The following is a 21,351-nucleotide window of genomic DNA, read 5'->3' as shown; positions in this document are numbered from 1 at the left end:
TGTATCAAGTCAATTATGCAACTATGCTATGCTTCTCCGCCCATTTTATGAAGGATGCATCGGTGTGGACTTGCATGTGCTTGGTACAGCCAATTATTCCAGAATGTATTTTGTTTGAAACTCAAAAGCAGCAATGGCAGATGAGAGTGGCCACAAAACTTTAAGTGACATTTAAAATATAACTGTTTCTGTGACACAAATAAATATTGCTGGGCATCGATTTTGATTTCTCTGATTTGATTCCAATTCACAAGGTCCTGATTTGATTTGATTTGATTCGATTCGGTGTCAAAATATTATAATTCTGATCATTTATCAGTACGTATCCATATATAAAAACAAAGCTGACACTTGTGAGACTTCATCAGAGGTGTAAGCATCACAGCAGATGAATTTGTGTCGAAGTAACTGAGGATAAAATGCAGAAAAACATGAAGGAGATTTTGCTGGTCTAGCTTTTTATAGCAGACAACCGCCTTAAAAATATTCTGCAGTAGATCAGAAATGGAAGAAAACTATGAATCAGCATATGAACATTACCTGATGCTGCTGAAGTGAAGCAGAGCAAAGGTTTTATTAGAGACACAACTGAGAGTTTTGCAATTTGGAATCATTTGTTAAAGTTTACATTTCTTTGTATTGGACAGCAGAAATGAGGCTAAATTATATATTTCAAATACGTATTATCCCCTCTGGTTACCCTGGTATAAATGCCACTTAATTGCAGTACCTCAGAGCTGAAATAAAGGTGATCTTTCTCCTCTCTGACAGACTACAAGTTCTGAAGTTCTGCTCTTACGCTTTTTGTACACCTCTGCTGACACCTGAAATGTGAACTGTTTAAAAAAAAATAAACTTTATATACTAACAGATTATCCATTACTGTAAAAACCAACAATAACCTTTGACTCAGTGGTGGTTTTTAAATGGAGAGCTGCAACGATGAGATAATAGTGCCGTTCTGAGGGGTATACATTGAATGAAATTCAACACAGTCTGGCTTGCTTTGCATTAGCTGACTCTATAATACGTAAAACCTTAGTTGGAAATAGGGCTGCCACAAACGATTATTTTGATAGTCGACTAGTCACCGATTATTTTTGTGATTAGTCGACTAATCAGATCATGCATCCATTGGACGTAAAACGTACAGCTTATTGCACCAGCATGCATCTGTTCTTATATAACTATCATTAGCTTACAGCTTTAAGTGTTTAAGGTATGTGCTAACTAAAAATAAAGACAAGATGATAGTTTATTAAATTTTAATGAAATTTGCAGATTGTTTCGGTGAAGTTTAATAAACTCCTTGCTATCTAAAATATAACGGGACACCGGAGTATATTCTCGAGCATCTCACACTACTGATAATCAGTTGTCTGCTTGAAGTTTATTCAGCTGTGTAAAAACTATAACTTTAATCTCAGCCAAACCGATTTACTCAGGAACAAATAAAAAACTAAAAAAAAAAGCCAAAAAATAACATTTTTAAGTTATCTAAGTGACTTATATATCATGTTTAACCTGAGTAGTGAAAGACGGCGGTGGGTTTGAAAACGATTTGCCGGGAGTCCGGTGTTCTCACGGCTCTAGTGAGCCTTGAACCCCGGCTAGCTATCGAGCTAGTGGGTAACAGATGTCTCCGAAAACGTCGGAGCGCTTTTGAAAATATGTGGTGTCTTGATAAACTGAGCAGATATTTGAGGTTTACACAGCTACATTCTCGCCTGAAAATATGTTAGACGTTTATTTTGTGACCCAGAAAGAATAATAAGAGTAATATTAAAACTAACTAGCTGCCGCCATTGTTGGAAACTGAGCTGGGCTGCGCTATGAATTCTGGGACAGAGCTGCTGCTTCTTCTTCGGGGTTTAACAGAAGATGGCAGTACTGCATGTACAAGGATGCCAGCTGCCGTTTCAGTCCGTTATTACACTCTTAAATCCTACTACTTATTCCTGCGTCTTTTGTGATCTTACAAAGCTTCAAACGACGCGTCGACTATTAAATTAGTCGTCGACGATTTTGATAGTCAACGTAATCGTGACTAGTCGACTAATCGTGGCAGCCCTAGTTGGAAATAGTGGGTATCACAATGGTGGTTATGAAGTTCTTCCACTAAGCCAAGCTTTCTGCTTCAAGCTTTCAGTGTACTTGGATAAAAATTGGTGTTTCGTAGATCTCTGTGGAAGAAGCCAAGCTGTTCCTTACTAAAACACAAAACAATCCCCACTTCAGTCAAAGATGTTACCAGATGATTAAAAAAATTATGATGGTGCACTGCACACTACATGCTTAAAATAAAAGAATCGGTGAAAATGTGGCGCTACCAGATGATTTTTAAACTAAAATTGAACACAAACCACCCCCGACCAGGTTAAGGGCTCAGCACAAGTTACAAGTAAAAAGATCCACACGGAAAACTGACTTTCAGCTAGGGTGTACTGGCTTTGTAGTACACCCTAGTTCAGTCGTGCTGAATCATGGTCGCTGACAGGAAAACATATGGAGACACATGCTAGTCACATTTCTTTATTAATCATGTTACTTTTATTTGGTGGACATCAGCAGTGTTATCACCAGGTATTAGCAAAAAACGGGACTGATACTACAGGCAGCTGATGATGATCTTGAGCTTAAGAAGAGAAGCCTGTTAAAGTATAATGCCCATAATAAAAGCACAGTAAGGATAACACTAGTTCGTGACCAGGCAGGCCCAATGACTTTTCTGTTTCTCATATAAAAAAGAGGTTTTAGTGCCTAATTTTCAGTCCCCTGCTGCAGGTCTTAACATTCTTCCAGAAAGGATGTGCTCTAAGCCTTTGTCAGAGCAGTGATTGAATGAACATATGCAGAGGCTCAGACATGATTGCAGACGTGCTGAGAGAAGATGGAAGAAGGATGGGCTGTATGTTTCCTTACATACTTAGGGACCGTCTCTCTGTTTACCAAGAGGCTGTACAGACTGCAAAGACTCGGTTTATCTCAAACCTAATGTCCACAAATAGACACGAGCCTCAGGTACCATCTTGTAAACCTTTCAACCTTCACTCTTGCTGCTATCCTTTTGCCACAAATAACTCCTGACACTTGTCTCCAGCAACTCTACCCTGGCCCCCTCTCTTTTCCACCTCTGTTGTGCCCTGTCCATTGCTTTGGAAATATTACTGATTAACTGAGGAAAATAAAGTTATTTTGCTTGTTTAAAAATGAGGCAAAAACAAGTTGTGACAAAAAAAAAAATCTAGATAGTGATTCCTGGACTCCAGTTCAGAAAGGTCTACAGAGGGTTTCTCCACACGAAAACTCTACAATTCGTCCAGAAATCTCGTGCAGAGGTGAGTCGAGGTCATTAAATCAAAAGCACATGAACATTTAGGTAATTGCCATTAGCTTAGCGATCACGTGTAGAATGAAGGTCTTCCTCAATCTTTACGAGTAAGCAGCAAATCATATGATTAGAATTTTATAGATTGTATTCATATTGGCCAGATGTCTATAATTATCAACCAGGGAGTCATCAGGCAGCCCTTCTTATACAAAAGATGCATGACACCTTGATAAAAGGGGAGTCTAGAAGTCTCTTATGTAGCCTTTTTGCAGACTTTGTTATGCGTGGAATTGAGCAGGTTAATTACACAGTGCAATTGTGGCAAGAGAGGCGTTGCTGAGCTCAGGTGGAATAAAAGAAAACTTCTTTCTAGTGTCCAAAACAGCACTGTCTGTTCCTACGATCAGCATCACAACCTTTACTTTGTAAAACAAATGGCAGCTGATAGGAGCAGCTTTTTTCCCCTCATGTTGGAGTTTGTTAAAGATGTGATTTGACCTTTACGTTTTCCAAGTGAAAAATCTAGTAAGTCAGGAGCTGTTTCTCAATACCCAAGAACACAAGTTAGTACTTGTGTTCTTGCTTGTGTGGACTTCCTGAGAACAGAGAATCCAGCACAATCATTCTACAAATTGAGGCAGTGCAGTTGATAACATCACATCTCAGCTCAAGTGTGTTTTTACTGTCATTCCCTCCCAATTTCATTGATTAATATTTACAATAGAAATTACTCAATTTCCTTGGAATTAAACTAGATTATTTGTGTTTTTAAGCACTTTGACAAAATGTTTGGCTATAACAGGATCATTGACGTAAAATTGATTAAAAAAGATGCAGTAAAAACTGGACTGATTTATTCATTACATGCATACATGCGCCATATAAACTACATTATCTAGAGATGCTGATTACTATTATATAAATCCTTTTTTTAGATGTACAGAACATCTGCTCGCCTTTAGTGTTCATGGCCGTTGTCTTCTAACATTCAGAGATTTACTGATCTGTGTCTAAGCTGACAAATGAGTATTAGGGCCATATTAAGAAAAAAAATGTATTGATCATTTTGAGAGTAAAGTTAAAATACTATTTTAAGAAAAAAGTTTAAATGTGGAGGTTACCATTGTTTCAAGGCAGTCTTCCTTGGAACAACCATATACCCCCTTTAAAATGCCTTGTGTAGATAAGTTAGTGAAATCGTACTTCAAAATAGGTTTTAGTTGCAAGAAAGGAAATTATTTCCTTTTTTAGCAAACACAGTGTGGTGATAAGTATAAGGATGTTGAAAGGATGGTGCAGAAAGCTGTGTCAGGTCAGAAGCAAAAAGCACAAAAATGTAAGAGTTGGCCTGATTTGTATAAAATGAAGTGGCTGGCAGTGGACAGATGCAGGGATACCGATGGTTACACTTTTTTCAATGAAAAGGATGTATATTTTATCACAAAACCGTAAGATGGCTGATCAATTTCTTCCACTAACTCATCTACATAAGGCATTTTCTAGAGCAGGGGTGGGCAACTCCAGGCCTCGAGGGCCGGTGTCCCTGCAGGTTTTAGATGTGTCCTTGAACCAACACAGCTGATTTAAATGGCTAAATTAGCTCCTCAACATGTCCTGAAGTTCTCCAGAGGCCTGGTAACAAACTAATCATGTGATTCAGGTGTGTTGACCCAAGGTGAGATCTAAAACCCGCAGGACACCGGCCCTCGAGGCCTGGAATTGCCCACCCCTGCTCTAGAGCGTATAGCAGCCTACACATAACGTCCATATTTTGACTTTTTTCTTGAAACTGAATGTTAACTTCGAATTATTCCTTCTACCGCTTGACAATATCCTTAGTCGAAGTCAGCAGCAAGTCACCCGCACTATACACAGTGTAGGTAGAGCACTGTTTTCCCGTCCTGAGTCGCCTGACAGTATGCCAGAATTTCATTGAGGCAGTCCAAAAGTCTTTTTCCGTGGCCTCTCCAAAAGAATAAAATTGCAGAAACAAGCAGCAGAAATAAGCTTTCTCCAAAGGGTGTCTGACCTCTCCCTTAAGAAATAGGGTGAGTTTGGTCATCCGGGAGGGGCTCAGAGTAGAGCTGCTACTCCTTCACATTGAAAGGAGCTGAATGAGGTGGGTTGGGGATCTGACAAGGATGCCTCCGGGCACAGTCATTACATCACTGAAACACAAACTTCATCTCTCTTAATAAAAACATTAGACATGCACAGCTCAGTCTGCATATTGAACAGAAACAAACATGTTAGATGTTAGAACTGTCTTGTTAATACCGTAATATTTCAAACCTTACAGTTTCAGCCGTCATCTGTCATTGCCGCTTTTGATTTTGGATGAAATGCATTCTGAAAAACTTGGCTGCACCAAGCACACAAAAGTCACCCCCAGTGCATGCTCAGTAGAATGGGCAAAGTGAGAACACATCTGGATGTTTTAAGCCTGCATGACTTGAATTGAATTGGAGTAGTACTTGGGCTGCAACTGATGACATTTCACAAGTCCACAAGAATACAGGTATACACAAGTATGTATATTGAGAAACAACCAAGATCTCGAAGGACTGCACAGGAGCGCGCCTCAGGTAGGTGAAAATCCCTCTCGCCCCTCTGTCCGACTTAAGTGGATAAGGACAGACACACGTACATTTTAAAGAAATTTAATGGCAGCTGGAGCTGCGTGATCATTTCCTGTAAAAAGTGCAATTAACTTTACTGTAAACACTTTTCACATCCTCTCATAATTTGATTTACAATAAAATTGCTGTAACTGGATTTTACTGCAGTTTGCTATAATTTTATTTACAGTAAAGCTACAGTAAATTTTATTAACAGTAAATTTACTGTAAATTTAATTGGTAATTATAGCAACCACTGTGAATTTAAATTAGCATTGCTGTAAATTCAACAGCAAATTCCTGGCAGCAGGACGTTATTTTAGAATTTACAATAACCAATTTGCTATATTGTCTATATTTTACAGTTACTGTATTTTTTTTAAACTATCTGTATTTAGATTATTTGTAGCTTATCTTTATTTAAAGTAATGTGCTTTACTGTATCTTTATTTATAAAATTCTTAGTGTTCTCCAGTTTAATTTATACTGTTGCAGGACTAAGATAGTAAAGCACTATAAACTACATCTGACTCCTGTTCCTTCAAAAGCCAGTTAGTCATGAATATTTCTCCTTAAAACATGCTTTTTAATTGTTGAAAGTACAGTTTACAAATGTGTAAGAAAAAACTGACGTGTTTATAGTAGAAACTGAAAACATTCTGTCGTTTAATTGTTTATTGCTTAATTACATTAGAATTGGCTTCAAACGCACATTCAGGCCATTCAGAGGCACTTTGTATATAACTTATAATATGTAATATTCAATACTGAACTTTGATACAGTACTGTATATTTTATTTAATTCTTTGCATTTTTTTTTGAAGAAAAGTTTATTTCAATGTTTTCACATTTCAGAGAACATAATATTAGATTCAGCGATTAGTTTTAGTTGGATAACCTTATCAATTTCCTGCTTTAATTCTAATGCCACACCCATATAATTTTTTTTTTTAATTGATATACAAACAAACATAATCATAGTGGTTCACCTATGATGCCTTTGAATATCTTTCTTTTGTTCAAAGCTGTTATTTCTAAAGAACGACTGGACTTTGTTGCTCTGAAATAACCTTGTCAATATTGACAAATTAAAATGTCAGTCTTGAATTTGCTACCTGAGTGTTAATAAGTGCTAAAGAAACTTTATAAATGTTTTGCAGCGGCGGCACAAGATTAATTGTCTGTTTCCTCACTCCCTCTCTGTTTGTCCAACTTTAAGTCAGAGGACCTCGGAGCTTGTGCCCAATTTGAAGCCAGTCGAAATGCAAGGAATATGATGCCTAGCGCCAGCTGTGGCATTTTCCCAGAGTTCACCCTGAGGAAGCCGTCCTCGGAGACCGACATTGAGAACTGGGCATCCAAGCACTTCAATAAACACACACAGGTATTCACAAAAATATAAAACACAAGCCTGTTTCCTTTTAGTGATTCTGAACCTGATATCTCTACTGTATAAAAACGCTTTATGTATCCCATACTTTATTCTAATGGTCTGTTTTCAAGATCTCTAAAGGAAAAGGTCATTTAATTTTTACAGTTATCTGACTGTTTAACATTATCCAGTTCATGCTTTTAATTAATTAATTTCTATGCATGTGAAACAAATAAATTAACAGTCAATTAACATTATAGTAAGACTGTAATAACAGCATTGCATTAATAACACTGTTGATCTCACATACTGACAGTAAAAAGGTTTTATTATAATAAATAGACAGTAATTATCTACCCAAAGCGTAGACACACCTTTGGATCTTCAGGTTGGGGGTGTCTGTATTCAGAAAGGGCCCCCCGGCTACACCCCCTATGCTAATAAATCATACTTCACATACAAATGAAGACATACCTACTCGGACTTGCCTGGATTCAAAAGGTTAGGTCAGGTGTTGACAAACCAGGACACACGAATGAGAAGTGTGCTGCTGGAACATGAAGGCACAAGTGGGCAAGAAATAAAGACAAGGCATTGTTGGAATGCTACTACACAAGTAACCCCAGCAGAAGGGGTTACTTGAAGAGGATGTGCAACCTATGGATTTTTTGATACCCGAGCAAGGCACAGAAAGGAATTGGGAGGAATACCAAAGGAGTGAAGGAGTACTGGTAAACAGAGCAGTGGCCTGAGACTGCAAGGCTAGGCTGACCAACCTGTGCACTGCCTGGATTGACTACAAGAAGGCCTATGACTCGATGCCCAACACCTGGATCCTGGAATGCCCAGAATTGTACAAGATCAACAGGACCCTCAGAGCCTTCATCAGGAACTCAATATGTGACATACAACACTAGAAGCCATCTTCAAGCCCATAGCACAGGTTGCCATCAAATGCTGGATCTACCAAGGAGATGCACTGTCCCCACTCCTATTCTGTATAAGCCTGAGCCCCCTCAGTGAGATCATTGACAAGACTGGCTACGGACTTGTTCACTGGTTTGATTACTACGGAACGGAGCAATCTCCTGCAGAGGGTCAGGCAAGTTCTAAGAAGTCAGCTGAACAGTAAGAACAAGATCCTATCTGTAGGTAAGAACGCCTATGCCCAGGCAGCAGAAACCCAAGAAAGAAGAGGGGGAACCAACATGAAAAGATAGACCCCTGCATGGTATGTACCACCGGCAGATAGAGGAAGTGGCTGACATCCAGAAATCCTACCAGTGGCTGCAAAAATCTGGACTGAAAGACAGCACAGAGGCACTAATCATGGCAGCACAGGAACAAGCTCTGAGCACAAGATCCATAGAGGCTATCACACAAGTGCAGGCTGTGTAAAGATGCCCCTGAGACAATCCAGCACTTAACAGCAGGATGCAAGATGCTAGCAGGGCATACATGGAACGCCATAACCAAGTGGCCGGCATAGTGTACTGAAACATCTGTGCCGAGTATGGCCTGGAAGTCCCGAGGTCAAAATTGGAGGTGGTGGAGAATGACCGAGCTAAGATCCTGTGGGACTTCCAGATACAGTCAAAATGGTGGTGGCTAACCAGCCAGACATAGTGGCGGATTAACAAGCAGAAGAAGACGACCGTAGTGATAGATGTAGCGATACTGAATGACAGCAACATCAGGAAGAAAGAACGCAAAAAGCTTGAGAAGTACCAAGGGCTCAGAGAAGAACTGGAGAAGATGTGGAGGGTGAAGGTAACAGTGGTACCTACCTCCGAGTGGCAATTGGAGCGCTAGGTGCGGTGACTCCCAAGTTAGGCGAGTGGCTCCAGCAGATCCCAGGAACAACATCGGAGATCCTTGTCCAGAAGAGCGCAGTCCTAGGAACAGCAAAGGACCTTTGTTGTCTTGATGTCAGCAGCTTCTGTCTCCTCCTTTGACCAGCTTGTTATCCCACTTTGTTACTATCAACTGCACTTCTCCAGTCTGAATGACATTCCAATGTCACTGCTGCAGATCCCAGTGGTGTGGGTCAGTGAATCGATGTCTCAATAACTCCTGGCATATAGCTTGATGTTGTTGGTATTAGAAGCCAGTCTTGTTAATCGTCTCACTGAAGGGGTTCAGGCCTGTGCAGAACAGCAGTGGGTACAGGGTAGATCCTCAGTATATCCTGCATTTGATGGTGACTTGTGTATTTGGGTTGAATTTGACCTCAAGTGTTTTTTGCCACATCCCCATCAAATTCCTGTTGAAGGCTCTTGAGGTCATGTTGATGTCGAAGGCATTCCAGCATCCATGTGTAAGCCACTGAGTTATATGTTTTTGGGCGGTGCACTGGTTGGTCAGTCTGGTCTTACAAGTCTTGAGTGACAACTCAAGACTACCAGGGGCTGGGACCCTCTGGTGTTTCTGCTGGTTCCTTCCTGAGCCCCGCTTTTGCTAAATTCTTATACCTAATAATGAATGCAACCTGTAAGTTGCTACAGTGGACAATGAAACAGACAGTAACAACAATCCACCTGCAGTTTCTCCAGAAACGGTCATTTTGATTTCAATCTGTTTCTGTTTTAACCATCTGTTCCCCAGATGGTTAAAGCTTGCTTCCAGGTTGTTAATTAGAAGGTCTAACCCAGATGGATTTAATGTGTTTATGAATGGTAGCAATATCTTGATGAAACGCCTGTAGTCATGTAAAGTACATGCTAATTTCTCGAAGGTCAACCTTTCTTGCTATATTCAGTAGAGGCATATTCAGCTTTGCACTGTAAGTAGTTTATACACTTGGTGCAGCTGTTGCTAAAATTTAGTGAAAGAGTGATGGCCTCATATCATATCCAAACTGATAATCTTTACCTTTCACTTAACTTTAAAAATATCTCATATGTAATAATTTCAGCAAAAAAGGGAAAATGTACAACTATAATTAAATTAAATTAAATTTTAATTTATACAATGTCAGTTCATAGCAACGGGTTCTTCAATGGCTTTATACTGTAAAAAAAGACCTTAATGAATTTAAGATGATCCCCATTAACAAGTATTTGGTGACAGTAGTGCAGAAGAAATCCTTTTAACAAGAAGAGACTTCAGGAAGATGCTCAGGGAATGGCAGCCATAATTCTCTGCTGAGACAAGGTTAATTAAATGTCAGTTGCTCTCTTAGCATCTGTTTCTGTGTCACTTAAACAACTTTATATTTCTCTCAATCCCTTATTTCTTTCCTCAGGGTCTTTTTAGAAGAAAGGTCTCTATTGCCAACATGTTGGCCTGGAGCAGTGAGCCTATCAAGAAGCCCATGATTGTGACTTCAGACCGCAGCGTGAAAAAGGAGGCAGTCGAGATCTTTAAACTCATCCAGACCTACATGGGAGACCGTCGCTCCAAGGCCGACCCCCTTTCTGTGGCTCTGGAGGTGAGTTTTTCTAACTTTCTCATTATGTCCTTATAAATAATTTTATTTCAGCACCTTCACTAGAAAACTGACACTGAGTCCAGAAGTTTGGTACAGTGTGTACACAACCACTGTGCTGTTTAAAAAATGAGTAAACTGGCCAAATATAGGCCACAAGAAGAACTGGAAGGCCAACAACCCTATTTACACTAATAAGGATAATATGAAAAAAAATATCCAGTGACCTGAAACATTCAGACTTTTAATGGAATAAAGGATCATTTTTATTTTTAATCATCATCAGAATCATAGACTAGAACAAGTCAGCCAAACAAAGAATAGCCATGGGAAGTTTTACACGAAAACCAAGAACTTGTCTTGAAGACTGCTTAAAGAAATTACAAGAAAGCTTCCTCAAGACAGTTCAGGCTGTACTGAACAATAAAGACGGTCATGCCAAATATTGACTTTCAAGCTCATTTCAAGTTTAGAAACTCTGTTCGTACCCTTTACCTTATACTGTATTTCCATGTTTTATAGAGTTCAATAGATCAATGTTCCATTTCCCATTTTCCTACCAACATAAAAAGAAATGAGGGGTGGATCGTGACTTTTGCACAGTATTTTAGCAAATGTTTAAAGTGAGACATTTTACTATTTCATTAAAATATTAGCTAATTTGGTTAATTGTCAACAGGTCAGTAACACGACTTGGTTTAAAAAGACTATAAAAAGAGGCACAATAATGTTCCTTAATGTAAAATTGAGTTTAAAAAAAACTTGAATATTTCATTATCTACAGAACAAAATATCATCAAAAGATTCAGAAAATATGAAGTCGAAAAACCAGTATTAGATCCCTGTGTTATTTAGGCCCTGTGGTGGCACTATATTGAAAACAGTCATTATTCTCTCATGGAAATGACTGCAGGCTCAGAAACACTTTGAGAAATCTTTGTCTGTGAACATTCCTGTGATATTCACAAATGCAGGTTAAAGGTTTATTATGCAAAGATGTGATACGATGTTCTCTGGGCTAAGGGTCCTTTTAAAATGGACTGGGCTAAGTAGAAGACTGTTCTGTGGTCAGACGAATCAACCTTTGAAATTCTTAAAAACATTACGCATCCTCTGCATTAAATAGGAGAGAGACCATCTGGCCTGTTATTAACATTCAGTTCAAAATCCTGCGTCCTGCCTATGGAACACTCACATCCAGACAACATATTTGCCAAGAAAAGCCTTGTATATTCCAGCAAGACAATGATAAACTGCATACTGGATTTGTTTCACTGACTGAAAACGTCTGGTAGTGGTAAACATGTGGTAAACATGGCTCTGTACCAACTTTTTTGAGACATGTTGCTGCCATCAAATACAAAATGACCTTATTTTTTCTTACAATGGCACATCTTCTGATTTTCGATACTTGATATGTCTTTGTTCTATTGTGCATAAAATATTTATGACAGCTGCAAATCATTGCATTGTGTTTTCATATACATTTTACGCACCATTCCAATTTTTGTAAAATTGAGGTAAATCAGTTGGACAGAAAAGTTAAAATGACCTCAAATTTTTTAACGTTACATGGTCCTTTGCCTGTCTGTCAGGTTGTGGTGCGTGGGTGGAGTAATCAGGGTTTGCGTGATGAGCTCTACATCCAGCTGTGTCGTCAAACTACAGAGAACTTCCGCTACGACAGCCTAGAGCGAGGCTGGGAATTGATGGCCATCTGTCTAGCTTTCTTTCCCCCGACACCCCGTTTCCACACTTACCTGGAGGGCTATATTTATCGACACATGGACCCTCTGAATGACACCAAAGGTGAGGGTGCAACACACATCTCTGCTATTTAGTACCAGTGACACATGACCTGACTGGAACCAAGTCACTTGGATGGTATTTTATTGAGGTGGCTTTTGATGGAAAGACTTGGATAAATTACGCTCTTTACTCGTATTTAGCCAAATGCTTAAAAATTGACAGGACAGCACTTCATGGTGCAAATGGATATTGACAAAGCATTTTGTAAAAGTAACACAGGAATTTTTCATTGAAAATATCCCCTCAACATACAGGCACAAGACACAAACACATATATTCACACATGCACAAACATTTTTTTTCTACTCTACTTTATAAATAAGATAATTTGCAATCTCTCATAATGACATCGCCAAGTTTTGTAACTTGGAATATCTGTGGTGTTGGAACACAGGCAGAGACTCAAAGCGTCCGCCACATAAATAAACTTAAAGCTTACATTGTTTACATTTATTGTAAACTGACTCTCAGATATAAAAAAAAAAAAACCTTTAACCATATCATCTCTGCTCATTTTAATTCTAGACAAAGAGGGATAGTTATTTCACTACACAAATCAATTGTTTTTACTCATACTCTTATGCCTTTTCGTTGCGTCGTCCTGCAAAGCACTGATCACTTTCACTTGTTAAGAACTGGCATTGGCCTCAACCTCAGTCTGGACTTTAGATTGGAATGAAAGTATCCCACCCGAGATTGCAAGACCATTGGGTGTTTCGTGGGTTGTTGTCAGGAACAGCAAGCGAGAAGATAAAATAAAAGTGGGGATGCAGAGCTGGCTATCGCATCCAGCTGCAAAAACAACAACAACACGAATTAATCTTCCTCACCAATGCATCTCTCAAAAACACAATGGAGGAGCTACAATCAGAGATTTAATACAACTGCTTTGTCCAGGAGTGTTGTCCGCTGATTGTAACTGAATCCAGTGCCTCAGTGGAGTTACCGGGCCGGAATCTACACCGCCAGGACTGGAGTGAATCTGGTAAGGGAAGGGGCGGAGCGTTCTGTCCTTATGTACTCCAGAACTGATGCCAACAGTAGAATTGACTATGTGCATGAGACAATGCTAACTTCCTGGTTTGAGACCGGATGTGGGGTTGTGCATTTCCGGTAGCTTTACTTTGCGGTCAATCGCTACTGCGACGATATACTCCAAAATCATGTCCAAAACTCGAAAACGGAAAGATCGTGTTAAGTTACAAAGAGCAGAAGGTGGGAACACTCACCACTGTTGTGTCATAAAAAATCTAATGATCAATTTTAACGTTTAAAGCGTTTAGATCGATCAGTTGTTTACATCACTCAACACAAGCAGAACTGCATCACTGCAGCAGAAGACACATCGTCCACATTCAGAAGCACATCTCTGTATAGTGACAGTTATTATGATTTAAACAGGCAAATGTTCAGCATTCAAACTACAGGTGAAGAATAGTCAAACCAGATGTTTCCCCCATTATGTCGAGATCAGCTAGTCAAGTACACACCTACACAGCATGTTAACAAACCGTGAAAAAAGCCACACACAAAATGAATGATTGCTGGTAAGGGTTTCTATACATTAGTATTTACGAAGGGTATGTTGTGATTTACCTTCAAAATTACAGCGGTCCCTCGCTATAACGCGGTTCACCTTTCACCTCGCTGTTTCGCGGATTTTTTAGTGCAAGTTTGCATGCTTTTTTTTACGTCACATTGTGTCCTGCGTCCTGATCGCTGCAGACGATCTCCTCCGTGACGTCTCTCCTGTACAGTACAGAATCGCTGCATCGATCGCTAGCAGTGTGACTCTGAAGTGCAGTGCTGTATGTCCACGAAACGTTTTGCACCGTCAAAAAATAAAATTGGCTACTTGATTTCACCTATCGCTGGTTATTTTTAGAACATAACACCCGCGATAAACGAGGGACAGCTGAGAAATATAACATTTGAATCCCTTTTCTCTTTTTTTCTGAGGCGCGGGGGAAAAATATCGACAAGTCAATGAACATCATTTACAGATATATTGGGTAAATGCCCAAGACATCTATAGAAATGTAAATCGCCGCTTGATTCATTCATTTGCTTAACTTGTTTTGGACTGTAAACCAGGCGCGAATAGGACACCGGAAACAAAGCTCCCCACAGGAGTTTCCGCACCGGAAGTAGCATATGCTAACGTGCACATAGTCAATTATAGACAGTCCTAACCGTACTTAGAGGCCATGTCCAGTCAGTGCAGACGCTTCTATCTACCTCACAAGCTAATGGTGTCACGATCACTGCCGTGTGTTTTAAGGGAGGACCAGATGCAGACAACGCAGGCAGAACTGAATTTAACAAAAGGGAGCTGGTTTATGGGGCAGATGGAAAAACATTAAAAAGGGCAATGTTGTTGCAGGGGACGTTAATAAGACATATTTAAAATCAGTACTCTCCAAATTCCACCAACATGTTAAGTGTACATGAGCAGAGGGGACAGGACAGTGGACCATGTGTAGAATAACATCAAGTGGGCCTAAAATCCGACACCCCTCCCCCACCTAGGACAATCTGACCATCTCTCTTCCCTGTCTCCACCTCCCTTAGGAAACAAACCTCTCCAAGCACCCAGGTCACTGAACCACCTAGGTTTTTCCTAACCAAAAATCTTGGATGACGAGTGAAGTACATGCTCTGATCTCGTAACTCAGCCTTCATGCTGAGGGACCGTTCTCTGTACAGCACTGCCAGGGACAACCTGAGGAAGAGGAGCATCAAACGGGCCAAAGAAGGCCTGCAGGAGGAGTATAGAGGGCTTCCTCACTGACAACAACTCCCGCCAGGTGTGAAGAGGCATTCAAGCCCTCACCAGTGTTTGAGGCGGATAGTCTCTCAGCACATCAGAGGCTGCCTACTGCCCTATCTCGATCTCTACCAGTTTGTTTACAGACCAAATCAGTCTACGGAGGATGACAGGAAGAATTAAGTGAGGATGCTCTTCATGGACTACAGCTCAGCATTCAACACCATCATCCCAGACATCCTTACCAACAAACTGGACCACCTCAGCATCCCCCCTGCCACCTGCTCCTGGATCACAGGATTTCCTAACCAACTGGAGTTGAGACAGCGTACAGGGCGGAGCGAGAGAATTTGTCCCACTGGTGCTCAGAAAACAACCTGAAGCTCAATGTCCTTAAAACAAAAGAACTCATAATGGACTTCAGGAGGCAGTGACAGGTCCATTCCCCTGTCATTGTAAATGGAGAACAGGTGGAATCTGTCTCCACCTTCAGGTGTTATTTATTCCTGCTGTCTACTTTTATATTTTATTCTAGCACACTTGGTGTGAAGCACTCACAATTTCTTGTACATGTACAATGACAATACATGACTATTCTATTCTATTCTATTCTATTGTTATTGGAGGAGATTCTATCACCAGATAGTTCCAACAGACATCTACATAACTCACAATCCAAAGAAATAATTAAATTCTATAAGAATGATTTTATTTTTGGTGAAGATATTTGACTAAAACAAGTACCAAGTGGTGATTTAATACCTTTCTGCTGACTTTGACATATACATTAAAAAGGAGTCATCCACATCATCTACAAAAAGCAGAGATGAGATTCTGAGGCCGCTACTTGGTTATACCTAGAAATACTGTCCATAAATGTTGTGAACAAAAGTGACAAAGAGCAGTCTCCCACTGTAAATTAGTCTAACAGATTGCTGGCAATAAGGGATCAAGCTTTCGCTGCGGTTGTACATGGACATGGAATGGCTCATAAGAACAGGCCAGACACCCCATACTCCTACAGCGCCCTCCACTAGCATACAAAGCACACGTAGATTGGTTGGACAAACTTCCACATATATTCACGCTGAAACATCCTTGAGAGGATAAAGAGCTGGCCCATGGTTCCACTACTAGGATGAAAACTGCATTGTTGACCTGGACCTGGGATTGTTCTAACAGACATATTGTCCTTTCCAATACCCTGGCCTAGTTGAAGCACATCCTCCAATCCGCTTTCTTAAAGATGGCAATCACCATCCCAGTCTGAAAATCCTGAGACATCACTCCAGATCTCCACACAATGTTACAGAGGAGTGTCAAACATGACATTCCTAGAACATCCAGAGCCTTCAGGAGTCAAGCCTTTCTCAAGGAGGCTTGTTCCAAGACATTCAATGAGGTGAGCCTGACTACATCTACCTGGTATCTCTCAACCTCATGCACTAGCTCACGGTCGATCTCCACCAGAGAGGGGGCGTTCCGTGTCTCGATTACCAGCCTCGATAGGAGGGGATTGGTCCGCCAAGGCCTCCACTCTTGGCTGCCCCTGACCGCTATGATGCCCCCTGTGAGTGGCAGGCCTACGGGATGTTGGGCCCATGTCGTCTCTTTGGGATGCGTCCAGCTGGGTCCCATGAACAGTATAGAGTAACTTGGGCCGACTGTTTTTTGATTTAGAGTTACAGAAATAAAATTGAGTTGAATTAAGTAGTCATTGTGTTTTTACATTTCTATATCCACAAATGGTTTCCATAATGTTTACCAAATATCCAAGGAAATACAGTGTACAAGCCTAAAACTGAATATGTAAAATTCTATGTAGTATGGAAGTGAATAATTTGGTATAACCACTTTTATTCTGCAACACAACCTGAACTCATTTAGTCAAGCATTCTTCTAATCTCTATTAGTAGTCCTCATAAATTGTTCTGCATGATTCTTTAAGGATATCCTAAAGCTCCTCTTTGGATGTAGACTGCCTTTTGTTTTGTTCTCAGTCCAGATGATTCAACAGTGCTTCAGTAATGTTGTCCAAGCTCTGGTCGCAACTTTTGTCAAAGAGCTAGTGAGATCTAGCCTCTGCATGAGTTCAGCACTATTGTGAGGGATATACCGTAATGTCCCATCATCAAGTGCCAATTTGTCTACAGCCACTTGCTATGCAAACCCTTTGAATCCTTTTATCTCCATTCAAGTCCGTGTGCTATGGTCGGAATAAAGGATCTTTCTTAACCTTCCTCTTTTGTCTGATCATTTCCTAAAAATGTTTAAATGTACAATAATGAATTACACAGAAGTAGTGTGGGAGCCAAGTTAATATAGTACATATATTTCAGTATTTATATTTACTGTCAAACTTATTTTGTGTAATTAGTAATTTAATAAGTAAATTCATGGGTAATGAAAGTTATTTTATTGCATTTGTGTTGGCTTGGTTAAGTAAAACTGTGAATACCTTTGGTTTAAAAGTCCCGTGGAAATTTTTTCCTCTTCAAATGAACGTAGACGAGTGAAGCAATAGCTTTACATTTTCACTACATGCGAATCTGGATACCTTTGGAAAAATATTCATAACCATCTCACAGACAAACATTATGTACTTTCAATTTGTTAATATGTTTTACTCTTTTTTTTAAACTCAGTGGTTCCAGTGCCTTTGGTACATTTACCCCTAACAGTGACTCAATCTCTGACTCGATTTCTAGAAGTTGAGTGTGTCTTAAATGAAGCCATGTTCAAATATCCTTCTGATGTGGAATGTTTTCCTTATTTACAGGCATGGTTCCAGGTTTTCTCCACTGGTGTATAATGGCTCTCACCGTGGCTCACTGGAGCATCACAGCTTTAGAAATGGCTTTATAACCTTTTCCAGACTTGTTTCTCAGGTGTTTCTTTAGATTGTGGTGTGATGTCTGGCTTTTTGAGATCTTTCAGTCTGCCTCACTTTGTCAGACAGGTTCTATTTAGGTGTTTTCTTGATTTAACAGCTCTGCCAGTAATCAGGTGTGTTTAGTGAAACTGAACTCAATTACTATTTTTACACAGGACCAGTCAGGTTTGCAGAACTTTTCTCCTTTAATCAATGAAATCATCATTTAAACACTGCATTTTGTATTTACTTGGGTTATAATCTGAAACATGTGTGACAAATATGCAAAACACTAGGAAATCAGGAAGGGGGCAAACATTTTATGGCACCATTGTAAGAATCAGTTCATTTAACATTTACCGTTTCTCTAAGAAGTAAACTGTAGTCCTGAAGTACCTTAACGTCCTCTGATTTAACGAGCTCAGTTTCATTGACGATCCATTTCCAAAATGTTCCTGTAACAAAGCCTTAGCTTGAGTATAACTTCTTGTGCTATTTCCCTTGGGTGACCTCTTGTAAATTGCAACAAAATACAGACAGTCACTATGGCTGTCAGATTTACTTTCAGCACTATTTTCAAAGTCTCTCATAAACAACTGATACTCCGTCTCTCTTTTAGTCAGAGATTACAATTACTGTTGTTGTACTAAGTTTTTATTTCATTTTGCTTTTTCAAAACACAGTAATAGTTGCTGCCATTGCCTAAGCAATTATTGAAATTATGCAAATTATCATTGATGTACATATATTGAGCGCTGGCTTGAGCATTGAAGTCTTATTCACCAACTCCACCTTGTCATCCACATATGAACACTTCCTACTTCAAATCTCAGATGGCAACAGCCAAAGCGCCATAATCAAATCTACAAAATGGTAATCCAACACCAGTGATTGACATCGTGAGATACAGAATCTCCACAGATTGGAAGAATGTTTGAGTTGTTGTCGTGCTAATGAATCAATTTAAGACAACTAAAACAGTCTCCTAATGTTGTTAATATGTTGTCTTTTTCTGTTGCTCAAGGTGTGGCCATTAGCAGTTATGCTAAATACTGCTACAGGAAACTGACAAAAGCTGCACTCACTGGAGCCAAGAAGGTATGGAGCGCTGTCTGTCCACATGTTTTTACTTCCCCTTTTCAACCTAGTCTTTATTGACACAAATGCAGACAGTTCATTTCAGTGATGCAGCCTGCAAAAGAAGAACATGTAGACATGATATTTATGAGTATAAATATATTCATAAATATGTAGTATGTAGTTTAGTGTATTTAAATCTGCAAGCCTAGGAGAAACAATACCTGACTATTAATGAGGAAGAAATGGAAGGAGCAATTGGAAGAACTGTACATTTCAGCCAGTTTATTTAATAATCTAAAGCTCTTAAGAAGGTTTATTACACATTTTATACCCTTGATCGCTATAACCTAATGTCTAATAATTTTGGAAGGGCTATGTTATCAAGAAACAGATCAATTTTGTGTTTAGATGAGCTCATCTGTGGTGAATATATATTTGTTTTCTGATGAGATGAGAATGAACTTATTTTTCCTCTCATCACAGCTTTTCCTGCCTCCCAGAGACCACATACTGATGTTCCAGGCAGGTCATTATAGTCTAAATATAAAGCCCACTCTTTTTTAAAATATTTAATAATATCTTCATTTATAAGCAATAATGTGTTAAATTTCCAGTTTTTACTTGGCTGAATGACCTACTTATGTATTAGAATTAAAGACAAGGGAGCATGATCCTTGACAGGTATAAGGTGTATTTCAGTGTCTGAAATGTCACTCAACAGTGAGCTGCTGACTAGGAAATAATCCAGACAAGAGTTAGAAAGTAAACTCATGTGAGAAGAAAGTATATTCCCATGGTTGACGTGTAGAGATCGCCAAAGTCCATAATCGCTCAAGTACTGTTTAACTATATTTGTGGATTTTTTCACTGACATCTTAATACTTGATTACACTTTTTGAACGTTCCTTTAGTACTCAAAATGCTCTCAGCTCTGCCTCAGCTGCCCTGCAGTAACTTATCTGTGTGTGTCTGTGTGTGCGTTTCTGTCACACTTTTTCAGGGTGTGCAGAAACCCTGCATAGAGGAAATCAAGCATGCCAGGAACGCCATCTTCAACCCTTCCATGTTTGGGTCCTCCCTTGAGGAGGTCATGGCACTCCAGAAGGAGCGATATCCAGACCGCCAATTGCCATGGGTACAGACTCGCCTCTCTGAAGAGGTTCTGTGTCTCAATGGAGACCAAACAGAAGGCATTTTCAGGTGAGTGAGGAAGGGAGCTAATGGGACCAAATAGCCGATAGAAGACTGCACAGTATGAAAACAGATGTGAAAGGGGAAAAAAATGAAACAAAATAAAATTAATGCTTTACAGACTTTAAATTCTATGAAGCATTTAATGACTATTTAATGTGTCATTAGTTAGTGGAACCATGCAAAATCTTACTATAAATAATTTCTTGGTCACATGCTCTTAAAGTACATAAGTCTTGGTCAAAATGTGGAGCTTGTCATGTTGCATTATTTTTGCCAGCCCTCAAACTTCTTAATTACAGAAGGTAACCAGGTTAAGTTTTAAGGGCTGACAAACAGTCAGTTTAAAACTCAAAGGAAAGAAGTGCAAAGTTGGGCAAGTTAATGACATATAATCTTTTAATACATATATTTGGATATCAGATTTATCTTCTAGCCACAATTATGTGTCAGTTTTCAACATATTTTTAATGCATTTCAAAAATGATGAAGAAACATTTGTGTTTGTATAAGAGTTGCTACAAGTCTTTGTGAGCAGTTATGTGGTCAGCAGGTTGTGTGTGTTGTATCTGCTTTCTGCATGTCTGAGATGAAGCTCTTGTACATCCTTGTGTTTCTGGTTCTCACACTCTTTATGCAAAACAACTATGTAGCATAAGAAGAGGGCCGGAAGTGTAAATATCCTGTGACATTTGATCTCCAGAGTACCAGGGGACATAGATGAAGTCAATGCCCTCAAGCTGCAAGTGGATCAATGGAAAATCCCTACAGGACTGGAAGACCCACACATTCCTGGTACACATACACACTGTTGGATAGTGCTACTGAACACTGTGTCTCTGCAGCCCAGATATGATCCGCCTGCAGTAGTATGAGATGTTCAA

At 39.6% G+C, this 21,351-nt stretch overlaps 1 protein-coding gene across 2 annotated transcripts in view; it reads left to right on the top strand.

Annotated features, from left to right (window-relative positions):
* The window catches only part of arhgap39 (Rho GTPase activating protein 39), a 67,458-nt gene that overhangs the window by 33,563 nt on the left and 12,544 nt on the right, over positions 1 to 21,351 (top strand). Inside the window, exons 4-10 of one of the 2 annotated variants that reach the window (XM_084909111.1) lie at positions 7,169 to 7,333; positions 10,566 to 10,751; positions 12,344 to 12,557; positions 19,221 to 19,294; positions 19,760 to 19,798; positions 20,277 to 20,476; positions 21,171 to 21,262. In XM_084909111.1, coding sequence (XP_084765237.1) covers positions 7,169 to 7,333; positions 10,566 to 10,751; positions 12,344 to 12,557; positions 19,221 to 19,294; positions 19,760 to 19,798; positions 20,277 to 20,476; positions 21,171 to 21,262 — 970 coding nt within the window. The remainder of the gene's footprint in view (positions 1 to 7,168; positions 7,334 to 10,565; positions 10,752 to 12,343; positions 12,558 to 19,220; positions 19,295 to 19,759; positions 19,799 to 20,276; positions 20,477 to 21,170; positions 21,263 to 21,351) is intronic. The other variant, XM_084909112.1, reaches the window with a different exon arrangement.

The sequence above is a fragment of the Perissodus microlepis genome, chromosome 17 (assembly GCF_051167445.1).
Source record: "Perissodus microlepis isolate ML-2025 ecotype Zambia chromosome 17, ASM5116744v1, whole genome shotgun sequence".
In the NCBI taxonomy this organism is placed as follows: Eukaryota; Metazoa; Chordata; class Actinopteri; order Cichliformes; family Cichlidae; genus Perissodus; species Perissodus microlepis.
The sequence above is the reverse complement of the archived record's forward strand: the minus strand, read 5'-3'. Positions and strand labels throughout refer to the sequence as shown.